The sequence below is a fragment of the Acinonyx jubatus genome, chromosome D1, assembly GCF_027475565.1.
Source record: "Acinonyx jubatus isolate Ajub_Pintada_27869175 chromosome D1, VMU_Ajub_asm_v1.0, whole genome shotgun sequence".
NCBI classification, from domain to species: domain Eukaryota; kingdom Metazoa; phylum Chordata; class Mammalia; order Carnivora; family Felidae; genus Acinonyx; species Acinonyx jubatus.
The window spans coordinates 46,220,656-46,234,705 of NC_069390.1; the positions used below are offsets into that span (position 1 = coordinate 46,220,656).

The window sequence follows — 14,050 nt, forward strand, 5'->3', positions numbered from 1 at the left end:
GAGCCGAAATCAAGAATCAGATGCTTGACCAACTGAGCCATGCAGGCGCCCATGAGCACTTAGAATTTTTAAATAATAATTATAGAGTGCTTCTAATACCTTAAAAGAGAAAAAACACGTGTCACTAATTGTTACAGAACTTAGACCAGTGATATAATGGAAATTGTGGCATTTTAGAAGGTTCCTTACCCTGAAGATGATTGATCTGGATAGCTCTGCCTGCTCTGTGTGCCCCTGGACCCCTTACCTTCCAGTGACCATTTAGAATGTGACATTTTCTCAACTCAGGTCCCAAACCCACAGGCCTTCCCCTTCCCCTGCCCCCAAACTTCTTGGAGCCCAGACTGTGTATGGATCCAGTTGGGGCCATCTCCCGGCTGACAGTGCCTGTCCTCCTTGCCTGAGAATGCCTCAGGTTGCTGATCGGATTGGCAAAAGCTCAGCAGGGAGGACGCTTATATTCGAGGTCCATAGATTTTCTTACCTTTCCTTTCTTATTTCCTCCCATTTTTTTTTTTTTTTTGTAGTTTCACTTAATAATGGAACTATCAATACATCTCCCCACCCATGTAGGAATGCAAAATGTAGACCCCATGTGAAAAAGTACATGCCCCTATGCTTAACACTCGGGGTCGCTCAACACGTTTTTGTTTTAAAGTTCAGTCTGAAAGTCAAGATCTCCAGACCTCATGACAAAACGTGTAAGGCAGAAGACGAGTCTTATTTGGGGAAATTCCCAATCTTCACAGCCAGCACCATGGAGGACTGAAACCGCATGGTTTGCTCTGTAAATCTGCACCATGGCAGCTCTCAGCTTGGCCTCAGTGCGCCCCCTGGCCGCAGCCTGCAGTCCTGCTTTAGTTTCTTCCTAGTGAGTGTACCTGAAGTGGCAAGGTGGTGCGTCTGGAGACTTGGCTCCAGCCAAGGGCTCAGCATGGGCTCAGCCACCCCCAGAAAGCTAATGAATAGGTAAGGTGCCACATATCTAGAAGTTAGAGCAGTGGATGCTGGGGGAAGGGGCTTTCCCTGGATGTTCAGCAGGGCCCAGCCCAGAGGTTCAGTACCTGAAGAGAACATAGCTAGAAGCCTCATCTTTGCAACAAATGGTGATGTGGAAAGTTCTACAGAGAAACGCAGTCACGAGAAATAAGGCAGAAGAGCACATCCGAGTCTCCTTCTAGACCACCCCTCGCTTGCTGTCTGGCTTTGAGGGAATGGCATAACTTCTCTGAGTCTCCTGCCCTCACTATGGACTTGGGGCGTGTACAATGTCTGGTGCCATGAAGGCCTCGGATACACTTTCTCCCCACTCAACACTCTGCTGTGGACCCAAGTGAATGAATACTACAAACAGGCCGTGGGCCCTGTAGGGGAGGAACAATTTCTCTTCTACCTTTGTAGGGTCTCCAGCTGGGCCTAAGAACTAAACTGACATAAGGCAGACTAAGAGGAGAAAGGTGGACAAGTTGTACTAAAATTCCATGTGTACCTGGGAGCCTTCACAAGAAAATGAGGACCCAGGGAAGTGACCACAGCAGAAAGCTTATAGATGTTTTAGACAAAGAAACAATAACTTTGTGAAGAAATGAGGGCAAAGGGCTCTGGGCTTGAGATGGTAAATTGTGGGGTAGCGACTAGATCTGGGGTGGGGGGTAAGCTGGTGGAAAGTAAGGGTCATTTTAGTAAATTTGTTTGTACAGATCCATTTTGACATCGGTTCCCAGTACCTACTTAGTGATAAGGACATTCTTCTCTTGCTGGCACAGGGAAGGCACCTTTCTCATAGGGAATTTCACGGTGTTTCTAGGTAGGAAAGGGGACGTCTGAGAGCCTTTCCTGCATCTGCTAATTCTCAAGTGCCTTCAGCTCAAAATAATCAGTATGCCAGGGGCACCTCTCAGCTCAGGTCATGATCTCACAGTCTGTGAGTTTGAGCCCCGAGTCGGGCTCTGTGCTGACAGCTCAGAGCCTGGAGCTGGCTTCAAATTCTGTGTCTCCCTCTCTCTCTGCCCCTTCCCCGTTCATGCTCTGTCTCTCTCACTCTTTCTCAAAATAAATAAATAAACATTTGAAAAACCAGTATGCCTAAATGACATATTTGGGGTGGCATGTCCTGAATTTCTTCGTGTTCAAACACACGTTTTCCAAGTAGTCACCTACAGAATATTTCATTTTATACTCCCAAGTCAGCTCCAACACCGCCTGGGCAGTTTATAGCAGAGGAGTTTGGCAGTGAGGGGGTGAAGACTCTCTGAAGCCAGATTCCTGGGTTTGACCACTTACTAGCTACCTGGCCTTAGAAAAGTTTCCTTATTTTTTTAAAAGTTTTTATTTTATTTATTTTGAGAGAGACAGACACATCACGAGCAGGGGAGGGGCAGAGAGAGGGAGGGAGAGAGAATCCCAAGCAGGCTCCACAGTGTCAGCACAGAGCCCAGTGTGGGGCTCGAACTCATGAACTGTGAGATCATGACCTGAGCTGAAACCAAGAGTCGGATGCTCAACTGACTGAGCCACCCGGGCTCCCCAAAAGTTTCCTTATTAGTAAAATGGGAATAAAAGCAGTAGTACCAACCTCAGAATTAAATCAGTTAATTTGTGTTCCTGGCACACAGCACTCAGTAATGGTATCGCTTTATCAAAATACTAATAGCTATTGTTATACTAATGAGCCCATCCATTTCTCAGGGGCCAAGTGTGTATTATGGCTGTGGCCCTAGTGACACAAAGGTGAGTGAGTCATTCTCTGCTTCCCAAGGGCTCCTGGTGACTGCGGGGGGGGGGGGGGGGGGAATGGGCCAGTGACCAGACAGACCATGGCAAGGCTGGGGCAATGGGACAGCACATGGTGCTGGGGAGCTAGAGGAGAAATGGGGAGGAGCCTGGAGAGCACTGGAGAGACTTCTGGTTCTTTAAAGATGGGGAGAAGTCAGCTAGATGCTGGGGAGACTGCTGTGAATAAAACAAAGTTCTGCTCCCACGACGATTCGCCAACATATCCCACTTACCACATGCCCCGCACTTTTCTGCATGCGTTATGCTTGTTAACTAGTAGGTCCACGTGCCACTCTAACCTTCTTTTTCCGTTTGGACTAACCGGAACGCAGACAAATCTGGTGACTTGGCCAGACTGGTCAAGTCCCAAGGAGCAGAGCTGGGATTCACACCAGGCAGTCTGGCCGCCGCTGTCTGGCCTCAACCACTCTGCTGTGTCGCCCTAGAGGAGCTTGCTCACATTCTCACGACCTACTCCGGGAGCTACAAGTGGGTTTTTTTTTGGCTGCAGTGAGGCGTCAAGCATGGCAGGCGTGTTAAGGCCAGCCTGTGAGGGTCCTCGGCCTCCAGGCTGGGGGGCTGGGGCTTTGCCCTGCATGCTGGGTACAGGATGGCTTGGAAAGGGCAAGGGGGACGCGGGGAGAACAGCCTCCCAGCGCCTACCGTAAGCTGTATCGAGAATCCAGACCAGGGATGACAATGGATAGGAATGGATGCAGGGAAGGGGCGGCTCGCGCGGCCGAGGAGGCAGGCCTGCGGCGCGGGGTCGCGGTCGCCCGGCCGGCCAATGGCGTGGGACTGGGCGGCGGCCCCTCCCGCGGGGCGGGGGCCGGGCGGGCGGGGCGCGCTGCGGGCTCGCCGGGTACCAGCGCTGCCGCATCCCTGCGCGCTCCCCGCCCCCGCGCTGCTCCCGTTCCCGCAGCCCGCGGCGGCGTCCCGGCGAGGCCTGGCAGGTCCACCCCAAGCGCGGCTCTGTCCAGTTGGGTGCGTGAGGGACGGCGGCGGGGAAGGGGCGACTCTGCTCGGTCTCGTCTGGACCGGTGAGGGGCCGGGCCCTCGACCGGGTTCCGATCCCGCGGGGAGGGTGCTGACGGGCGCTCGGATCGCCCCAGAGTGGGCTACCCAGGGCTGGGCTGGGAGTGGGGTCGTGGCGCTCGAGCTGCGCTGGGACCTGGTCGTGAAGGGGCAGTTCTCGAACCGGGGGCGGCGGGGGCGTGAGCGGGGGTGTGGGGGGAGCGCCACGGGCGTTGGGGACTAGGCTCTGTCGCTGCTCCGGGGAGGGGGGCATCCCTGGGGGCCGGGGAAGAACTCAGCCCGTGCTGGAGGAGGGGGTGGGGGTGCGGAAGGGATGGAGCGGTGGGGGCGGGGGGCGCCGCGCCCCGAGGGCACTCTGGGGGGTAGAGGGGCGCCGGGGGCGGGCCGGGGTGCAGGGCGGGGCGGGGCGCCGGGGCCGGCGTGGGGGTGGTCGGCGCGCCTCTGACCGCGTTCCGGGACGCAGGCGGCGGCGGGCGTACAGCGGAGATGCGGCGGCTCGGGGGCACCCTGCTGTGCCTGCTGCTGGCGGCGGCGGTCCCCACGGCCCCCGCGCCGGCTCCCACGGCGACCGCGGCTCCCGTCGAGCCCGGCCCGGCTCTCAGCTACCCGCAGGAGGAGGCCACCCTCAACGAGATGTTCCGCGAGGTTGAGGAGCTGATGGAGGACACGCAGCACAAACTGCGCAGCGCCGTGGAAGAGGTGGGTGCGTCTGGCGGGCGGGCGGCTCGGGATAGCCCCTGGCTGGGGGAAGCAGTGCTCGGAGCGCTGGCCGGGTTCCTCCGTTCCGCGAAGGGGCTGTAAAGAGCGGGCAGCAGATTCGGAGTGATCCGGCGGCAGCGCAGGGTGATCTCAACTCCCATCTCATTCTGACTTTCCTGCCAAAAGATCTGGATTTGGGCCCGTTCGCCGAGAGCCTCCGGCTGGGCTCACCCAGGGGCAGCCGGGGTCACCACCTGCTTACAGGCCGCTGGCCACTACCCTGCAATTGTCTTCAAGTGTGCAGTTGTCCCCTCCCCCCTGTCGTAAGCGGATGCTTGCATGGCCCCTGGTATTCCAGCGCTGTGGTTTTGCAGAGAGGCAGAGGAAGCTCCAGGGATCTCAAGTTGTAGCTTGTACGTCGGGCTCTGAACTTGTGCCATCTTCTCAAGACATAGTTAGGATGCCACGTGAGGACAAAAAGCCCCGAAAGCTTTGCTGCTGGTCTGTCTGGGCTTCCCCAAATGCTGTATGAGGGAACGAAGGAAAATCAGAATCCTGAATCCCAGCAGTGTGCGTTTTGAGATGTGGGGGTGGGCGTGGGGAGGGCAACGTGGAAGGCAACCCACCTCCACCTCAGTAGTGCTTTGGAGTCAGTCCTGGGCTCAAGGTTCTCCTCTGCCACTGACTAGCAGGGCGACATTGGGCAAGTCCCTTAACATCCTGTACCTCGGTTTCCTGTTAGAACTAAATGCCATGGTATGTGTGGGCACCTGGCATATAATGGGTGGGCAATATACAGCAACTGTTATTATCAGGTACCAGATGCCTTAGCAAAACTTTGCCCGGCTTCTTCTTTCCATCACCTCCCAGGTCCAGACACTATGGATGGCATCCTCTATGGTGAACACCCGTTTGTCGTCAGGGCAAGAGGTGCAGCTGGCCCAGCCCTCCCAGCCCAGGTGTTAGGAGCTGTCCCTGGTGCCAGGGGTCCGTGGGCATGGTCACTGTCCGGCCTGGTTCTGGCTGTATGTAGCCTGTGTTTGGAGAGAAGCCAGCCATCCCAGTGAAGGAGTCAGCAAGAGACCAGATGTCCAGGCTGGGGGTGGGGGGTGTCAGGCATCTTCCCACCCATTTCTCTACATTCCATCTGGACAGAGCCTTAAATGCTAGCTCTGGTCTACCGGGTCAGGTTGCTTTCTCCCCACAATCTGCGTAGTTTGGGGATATTTCCCCTTCCTTCCCACAGCAGTCAGCCTGATGGAGTATGCAGTGAAGGGGACATTGGATTGGGAGGTGGCTGTATGGGAAGCTGTACTGAACATCCACTGGACAGGCCAGGTTCCAAAACCCATGGACAGACGTTCTATTTCCTGTGAAGGCAATAGAATCATGACATGGAACAATTAAAAGGAGAGGGGAATCAGATGGACCCTAACGTCTCTTACTCTGCCCCTGCATATTAATGGAGCTCATGATCCTTCTGGTGCCAGGGTGGGTCATCTGCTTTCTTTCTCTGGGTTCCAGGATTTTCCCTGTTGCACACGGATTCCCACTGAGACTGATGAGGTCAACTCCATGTTTTTATTCCGTATGAACTTGTTTGTGCAGCATGGTCTTCTGATGGTGGTGCTTGCTGAGGGAGATGAGGGAGAAGCAGGGGCCTCTTTAGTCCTGCTCATTGATCAGAGCAGTTTGGGATCAGCAGCTCTTAGTGGCCTGTCTACTCCATGGGAGTTGTCCTCATTGTCTCTGCCAGGGCCCCAGCTTCCTCCCTCCAGATGCACCTCTGCTTGGGTTGTGAAGGTAGGCTGGTGGAAGTTTGCCACCAGGAGATCTGCTGGCTGCTACCTCTGTCCTGCTCAGTGGTCACTCCCAGAGAGTGTCCTCGATGGCAGTGAAGACAGGTTGAGAGAGGCTGAACACCTGCATGGCAGGAGAACAGGCCATGGGAGTCAACCTTTCTCCGTCTGGTCCTAGCTGTGCCACTTACTAGTGGTGGGATTTAGGAAATGTCCCCCCACCTCCGTTAGGCTAAAGGGGGATGTAAACGAGAGGATGCAAGTAAAGCAAGTTGTCTGCTGTCTAAAATGGGATTAAGTAAAACTGTGTAATAGAGGTCACCCCCTGAGTTTGCGGTCAGTGTTATGGGAGATTGTTGGTTCCCAAGAAGAAATGGCTGTCGTCATCATATTAATAGTACCAGCGTGGATGATGACAAAGAACCACCAGTGTCTGATACTTAATAGAGTCTCAATAGATTGTGGCTATTAGTATTAATTTTTTTAAAAGAGACTGCCAGAGGGGTGCCAGGGTAGTTTAGTCGGTTAAGCGGCCAACTCTTGACATGGGCTCAGGTCATGATCTCCCAGTAGTGAGATCAAGCCTCCGAGTTAGGCTCTGCACCGAGCATGGAGACTGCTTGGGATTCTCTCTCTCTCTCTCTCTCTCTCTCTCTCTCTCTCTCTCTCTCTCTCTCTCTCCCTTTTTCCCACTCATTGACTCTGTCTCCGTCTCTCTCTCAAAAGAAGTAAACATTAAAAAAAAATAAAAGTGACTGCCGAAAGCCCCTCACATCTCATAAATACAGGATAGTTGCTATTTACTTCCCTGAGGAAAGGACCAGGACAGATGGATTAGTTGTTTACATAGTTGCATAATGAATCTGCTTTCAAGTAATTTCCTGATATTTTAAATATCCCAGCTGACTCGAGCTGCCGATTACTTTTTTTTTTTTAATGTTTATTTTTGAGAGAGAGACAGAGCATAAATGGGGGAGGGGCAGAGAGAGAGGGAGACACAGAATGTGAAGCAGGCTTCAGGCTCTGAGCTGTCAGCACAGAGCCCGGCACGGGGCTCAAACTCGTGAACTGCGAGATCATGACCTGAGTGGAAGTCGGATGCTTAACCAACTGAGCCACCCAGGCACCCCAAGCTGCTGATTACTGTTAAGGGAAAGATGAAGTTAACTGTACTTGTAGGATTATTATTGGGGGAAGCATACGTCCAAATGGTTCAATATAGGCTGTTCCTACTTTGATGTTTTAATATTCTATATGTTACTGATGAGTGTGTTTTGAGGATAAAACCACTTTCTTCCCCTCCCTTCCTTCTGTTCATTGTAACTGACACATTCCAGAATGTTCTTAATCACTTTGGGTATTCCGAGGAAGAGCCCCAATACCAAGCCTCGATTTATCTCCCCAGTTTTTCCTGCTATACCCCTTTAACGGACACACAGAAACAACCAGCTCTAAATGCCGTTTTTTATAACATGCACATTCCTCCTTTATGAAGCAACTCCTATTGCTGTAGGCTTAAGTTTCTCTTGCTAGTGGCAGTAATAGTTGTGGTTGAAATTTCCATTGTAAACTGTACTTTTAGTTCATGGTGCCATTAGAGAACTATTAGCTCATTCTATTGAAATAACCACTGGTTGAGAGGGAGAAGGTTTTATAAAAAGAATCTCTGCTCAGCCCAGAGCAAACTTTAGATTTGGTAATTTGTCGATTATTCGAAAGCCAAACTGGAGGATTCAGGTTCCAATGGGAATTTTAAAAACATGAAAATATTCCCTTCTGCTTCTGGATATAGCCTCTCTAGCATCTTCAGCCTCCTGCTCTTTCCAGGTGTATCTTTTCTGTCACTAAACATTCCAGGATCTGTCACTTAAAAAAAATTTAAGGGGCACCTGGGTGACTCAGTTGGTTAAGCGTCTGACCTCGGCTCAGGTCATGATCTCATGGTTTGTAGGTTCGCGCCCCACGTTGAGCTCTGTGCTGACAGCTGGATCTGCCCATAGTCCCTCTCTACTTCATCATCCACCGTTTTATCCTGTGCCCAACGTGGACCCTGTGCCCCAGCCAACAACACACACCATTCTTGTCCAGGCTGCCACAGCCTTGCCTCCTCGTGCCCCTTTCCGTTCACATCCTACCCATTCTTGGAGACGAGCTCAGTCACCCCTCCTCCTCCTCCTGGAGGCCTTTCTTTTCATTTCTTTAAACCTCTGGCTTGCTTCTAGAAACTGTCATAATCATCCCCAAAGTGGTTTATGTGGGGCTCTGCTATCTACCCAGTAAATGCATAAGCTACTCAGGGCAGAATCACACTGGACAAGTCACAATATTCGGAGTCAGATTGCCCTGAGTTCTGTGTGAGCTTTGCCGCTTACTAACAATGTGATGTGATGACTTAGGAAGGTCCCTTCACTTCTCTTCACTCGTGTTCTTCATCTGCAGAATGAGGGCAACAACACCTTCCTCCTAGCGTTGCTGTGAATGCTCAGGGAGGCAGGGAAGGCGTGGCGCATTGGCTCAGACATAGCTGATGCCCAAAGGTGGAGGCCGTCTATTGTGATGATGACCACGATGATGATGAATCCAGTGATCAAGTTTCGGACACCTTGGCAATCCTCTCAGGGTCAAACACAGCAGTTGTTGACCAAGTCCTCATTTGTGTCTACCAGACTCACTTCTAGTTCAGTGTTTTTGTGCTACGTTGCGACATGGCAATTCTTTTCCCGTATCCATCCCAGCTCATCAAATGTGGTTGAGAGACACAGGAAAAAAGAGGTGCCTTAATTAGTACATGAGAGAATAGAAGACAGTGATTTTTTTTAAATAGGAGAATCTTTTTGAGGATTAGTTTTGAGAAGTAAAAATAGCCCAGAGTCGAAGATAGCAGTGTTGGAAAACTGCCAGCCACCAACTAGAACTTCTCTTTGTGTCTCTTGTTTAAATCCTAGAGAGAGTATCGGATTGGCTCAACTGGCCTTTCTTTGAGTCCAGTCAGCTATGAACTGGTCACATTTTCAACTACTTCCTCGAGGTGCGGCACAGTGGTAAACGCACAAGGGGAAATTGGGTACAGCTTCAGGTTGAATGACATATCTGGTATAAGTGTCACGGAGGCTCATAAGACTGGAGGATTTGAGGCCAGCAGCCTCAGAAATCTGACGCCAGGGGCGCCTCCGACTTCGGCTCAGGTCATGATCTCACAGTTCGTGGGTTTGAGCCCCACGTCGGGCTCTGTGCTGACAGCTCAGAGCCTGGCGCCTGCTTCGGATTCTGTGTGTGTGTGTGTGTGTGTGTGTGTGTGTCTCTCTCTCTCTCTCTGCCCCTCCCCACTCGCTCTTTGTCTGTCTCTCTCAAAAATAAATAAATATTAAAAAAAAAAAAAAAGAAATCTGACACCAGAGAAGAACACATGTTGAAGAAGAGCCAGAAAGAGGGGAGACCCTGGGAACTAGTCAGCTGACCCTCTCTCTACAAGGGTCCCTGTTGTACCCAAGAGGTGGGGTGGGGAAGGAGACATAGCTGTCGCCCTACCTGTATCAGGTAAGGGGCTGTCTTGGGGATGTTTGGCTTTTCCCACCCCTCACCACCAGACCCTGCAGCAAAGGTTTGGGGACAAATAATTTACTTGGGAAGTGATCCCAGAAATACTAAAAGGAAGTGGGAAAGTAAGATGGAGGAGAAGAGAAGGAATAGAGACTGTGCTAATGAGCAGGTTACTGCTAGGCACTGAGGCACCACTGGGGTTCAGTCCCACTGGGCGTCAGAGAGACTCTGCCTCTTCTCGGGGAGAGGGGGGTGGGGTACTTACCAGCATAGCCTTTGGCTCACTGATTGAGGATGGTTCCTGGAGTATTAACTCCCCAGCGCTTGAGGTCTGTGCAGGGTGAGCACGCTGAGCTGCCAGAGAGAGACAAAGCTGGTTGTTGGCACGTAAGGGAGTTGGATGCAGGTCACGGGGAGATGGACAGGGCACCAACAGCAGGTGTACAAGGGTCAAGACCGTTCAATGGAAGCATGCTCAGATCCCACGTCTGCCCTTTCCTGACAGTCTTTTTTTTTCTTTTTATGTGTCTTGTGGATATCCTACAGTGAATTTTTTAATTTTTTTATTAAAAAAATTTTTTTGACATCTATTTTTGAGAGACAGAGAGAGACAGAGCACAAGTGGGGGAGGGGCAGAGAGAGAAGGGGACACAGAATCCGAAGCAGGCTCCAGGCTCCGAGCTGTCAGCACAGAGCCTGACGTGGGGCTCGAACCCACGAACTGTGAGATCATGACCTGAGCCGAAGTCGGATGCTCAACCTACTGAGCCACCCAGGTGCCCCCAATTTTTTTATTTTTAATTTCTGTAAACATACAGTATAATATTAGTTTCAGGTGTACAATATAGTGATTCAACAATTCTATACATCACTCAGTGTTCATCGGGATAAGTATACATTTTTAAAAAATTTTTTTAACGTTTATTTATTATTGAGAGACAGAGAGACAGAGCATGAGCAGGGGAGGGGCAGAGAGAGGAGGAGATACAGAATCCGAAGCAGGCTCCAGGCTCCGAGCTGTCAGCACAGAGCCCAACGCGGGGCTCAAACTCACAAACTGCGAGGTCATGACCTGAGCTGAAGTCGGATGCTCAACCAACTGAGCCACCCAGGCTCCCCAAGTATACTCTTAATTCACTTCGTTCACTGTTTCACCCATCCCCTCACCCATGTCCCCTCTGGTAACCACCAGTTTGTTCTCTATAGTTAAGAGTCACTTGTTTGTCTCTTTTTTGTCTTTGTCTTTTTGTTTTGTTTCTTAAATTCCACATTTGAGTGTTATCTTCTGGTATTTGTCTTTCTCTGAATGACTTATTTCACTTAGCATTATACCCTCTAGCTCCATCCATGTTGTTGCAAATGGCAAGGTTTCATTCTTTTTTATGGCTGAGTAATATTCCTCTGTGTGTGTGTGTGTGTGTGTGTGTGTGTGTGTGTGTGTGTGTGTATACCACATCTTCTTTATCCACTCATCTATCGATGGACACTCAGGGTGCTTCCTTAGTTTGGCTATTGTAAATAATGCTGTAGTAAACATAGGGGTGCATATATCTTTTCGAATCAGTGTTTTTGTGTTCTTCGGGTAACTACCCAGTAGTGGAATTACTGGATCATACAGTAATTCTATTTTCAGTTTTTGGGGGAACCTTCATTCTGTTTTCCATCATGACTGCACCAGTTTGCATTCCCACCAGCAGTGCATGAAGGCTTTTTTTTTTTTTCTCTACCTCCTCACCAACAACTTGTTGTTTCTTGTGTTCTTGGTTTTAGCCATTCTGACAGCTATGAGGTGGTATCTCATTGTGGTTTGGGTTTGCATTTCCCTGATGATGAGTGATGTCCTTCACTGATAGTCTTGGGGAGTTATCCAGTCTCCCTGAGCCTTACTCTCCGCATTTGTAAAATGGGTACATTCACACCCACCTCCTAGGGAGGTGGGATTTAAGGCTATAACATATGTAAAACATTTAGTGCAGTGTCTTATTGTAGTGGGTATTCACTTAATGGTATATATTGCTACCATTATTTGTAATTGCAGAAGAGGAAAAGAGAAGTGGTTTTCTTTTTTTCTAGTGGAATGATTTGTATCAAGAGAAAACAATTTTGCTCATTAAGTTCATTGATTTAATAGATGGAAGCAGAAGAAGCTGCTGCTAAAACATCGTCAGAAGTAAACGTGGCAAAATTACCTTCCAGTTATCACAATGAGACCAACACAGAAACCAAGATTGGAAATAATACCATCCACGTGCACCGAGAAATTCACAAGGTAAGCGTGGCCAGGGCCAGCACGTTCTCCTTTCTGTAGCACCCCGCCCCATCAGAGAACTAAGGTCTTGTTTACAAATTTGATCCATAAGCCAAAAACACAAACAAGGTTGGTAAAACACACATTAAAAACCAGAGGGAGTAAGGGAGCTGTTTAAGTGGGAGAGTGGTGTACATATTAAAAACCTAAATTGCTTTTGCATTCAAGTAATAAATTCAACTCTAGGCTGCGTGCCAGTCCAATTGCAAAGGAATGGTCTGGGGTTTTTATCATTTGAAAAAAAAAAGGGTGCAAACAAGTGTCTAGAGAGGTACGTCTCTAGTATTGAATTTGAGGAATTTATCTCATAGGTTTTAATGTATGTTTTAGTAGAGAGTTGAAATAGAGTTCATGTTTGGTGAATGGATCTTCACTGTTTCCTTAGGAGGAACTCAGAATGTGATACACTCCATCTTCAGAATGGAAAGCCTCTATTACCATGAGATTGAACATCTTTTCATTTGCTGGTTATCCATTCAAACTCCCATAGCAGAGTTTTTCCCAGCCTGCCCCATGTCTAAGTGTTCTTGGTTTAATGTCTGGCATGAAGAGCAAGCAGGTTCATTCATTACCTGACTTGAGGAAGAAAACACCAGAAATCCAGAGGCACGTAGCATTAACCTGCCCTGGCGTGAGAGGTCGCCATCGTGACTTAGGCAGGACTGTGAGGGCAAACCTTGTGAGCCTGGTTTCTCTTGAAGAGAGTCTGGCGTGCAGACATCCAGGGTCATTGTAGAGGCTGTTGAGTTGATGTCCTATCGTTAGCATCAAGGAGCTTGACCTCTAATCTCATCTCAACTCATATACACAGGGCCTGATGGTTCTCACGAGAGAGTCTCACTTTTGTTCAAAGGCCCAGGTAATGACTTGGTTGAAACAATAGCATTTGTGTGTCATAGAGCATAAAGGGGTCAATTTTTATGGGCCATTGCCTTGACTGTAAAGTAGCCTTTATGTGGCTCTTCTCCTGCTGCCTACTGATGGGCCCAGCTTCAGAGTGTACCCCGTCACCCCCAGATAAATGAATGAGTCACTCACTGAAAAAAAAATCCTTTAGCATTGCTCATCTGAGGACTGCAGAATGTTTCCAAAAGTCATTATTTTATCTTTGTCAAAACCAATGTTAAGTCATTCTTTTTGACAATAACAAGTTTGGCTACTTAAGGATGCTTCTTGTAGATGTTGGAATACCCAAGTGTGAGTCCTTCCAGTAACTAGTATGATTTTGAAAAATTATTTAAATTTTATGTCCCTCACTAACCATACTTATGAAATAAGTAGGTCAATTCATACGTGACAGTAGCATGAGGGGCAAATAGTTTAAAGTACATGAGAGATCATTGTAAACTACAAAGTGCTTGCAACAGCAAGTTATTATATTCCTTTTTTTTTTCCAGTAAATTTATGTTATCAGCACAGCATACTAGTTCTCCAGTAGGTTCCATGGAGCACCTGTCCTATGCAATGCTTCACGAAAGAGGGACTGGGGGGTGGTGAAACATATTTTGAAAACATTTTCCTTATTTCTCCTAGAGATAGAAAAATGCACACTAGTATATACTAAAGACTTTAAGAAGTCCTGCATGTATAGAACCATAGAATTTTTAAAAATCCATCAGTTAATCTGGCAAAAATCTGGCATAGAGGAAGAAGACACTGCCTATTTGCTGGAGTGGAGATTTAGCAAGAGAAAAATGTTAAAGGGGTGCCTGGGTGGCTCAGTCAGTTGAGCGTCTGACTGTTGATTTCGGCTCAGATCACGATCTCAGGGTCATGGGATCAACCCTCTCATCGAGCTCTGTGCTAAGTGTGGAGCCTGCTTAAGATTTTCTCTCTCTCTCCCTCTGCCCCTCCCACCTCCACTCACACTCGCTCTCAATTTTATATGTGTGTA

General features: G+C 49.3%; 2 protein-coding genes across 2 annotated transcripts in view; one reads left to right on the plus strand and one right to left on the minus strand.

Moving 5' to 3' along the window:
• Positions 1 to 3,217: 3,217 nt before the first annotated feature.
• Positions 3,218 to 4,063, minus strand: LOC113603488 (translation initiation factor IF-2-like). The gene has a single exon (XM_027073252.2). The coding sequence runs from the start codon at positions 4,061 to 4,063 to the stop codon at positions 3,218 to 3,220; it is 846 nt and encodes a 281-aa protein (XP_026929053.2).
• A 190-nt stretch (positions 4,064 to 4,253) lies between these two features.
• Positions 4,254 to 14,050, plus strand: part of DKK3 (dickkopf WNT signaling pathway inhibitor 3) — a 46,276-nt gene continuing 36,479 nt past the window's right edge. Inside the window, exons 1-2 of the mRNA XM_027073137.2 lie at positions 4,254 to 4,509; positions 11,980 to 12,117. Of these exons, the coding sequence (XP_026928938.1) occupies positions 4,297 to 4,509; positions 11,980 to 12,117 (351 nt within the window). The 5' untranslated portion in view covers positions 4,254 to 4,296. The remainder of the gene's footprint in view (positions 4,510 to 11,979; positions 12,118 to 14,050) is intronic.

What these genes read in the sequence shown, in the direction of transcription:
- LOC113603488 (XM_027073252.2), bottom strand. Translation starts at nt 4,063, where the DNA reads ATGCCCCCCTCCCCGGAGCAGCGACAGAGCCTAGTCCCCAACGCCCGT.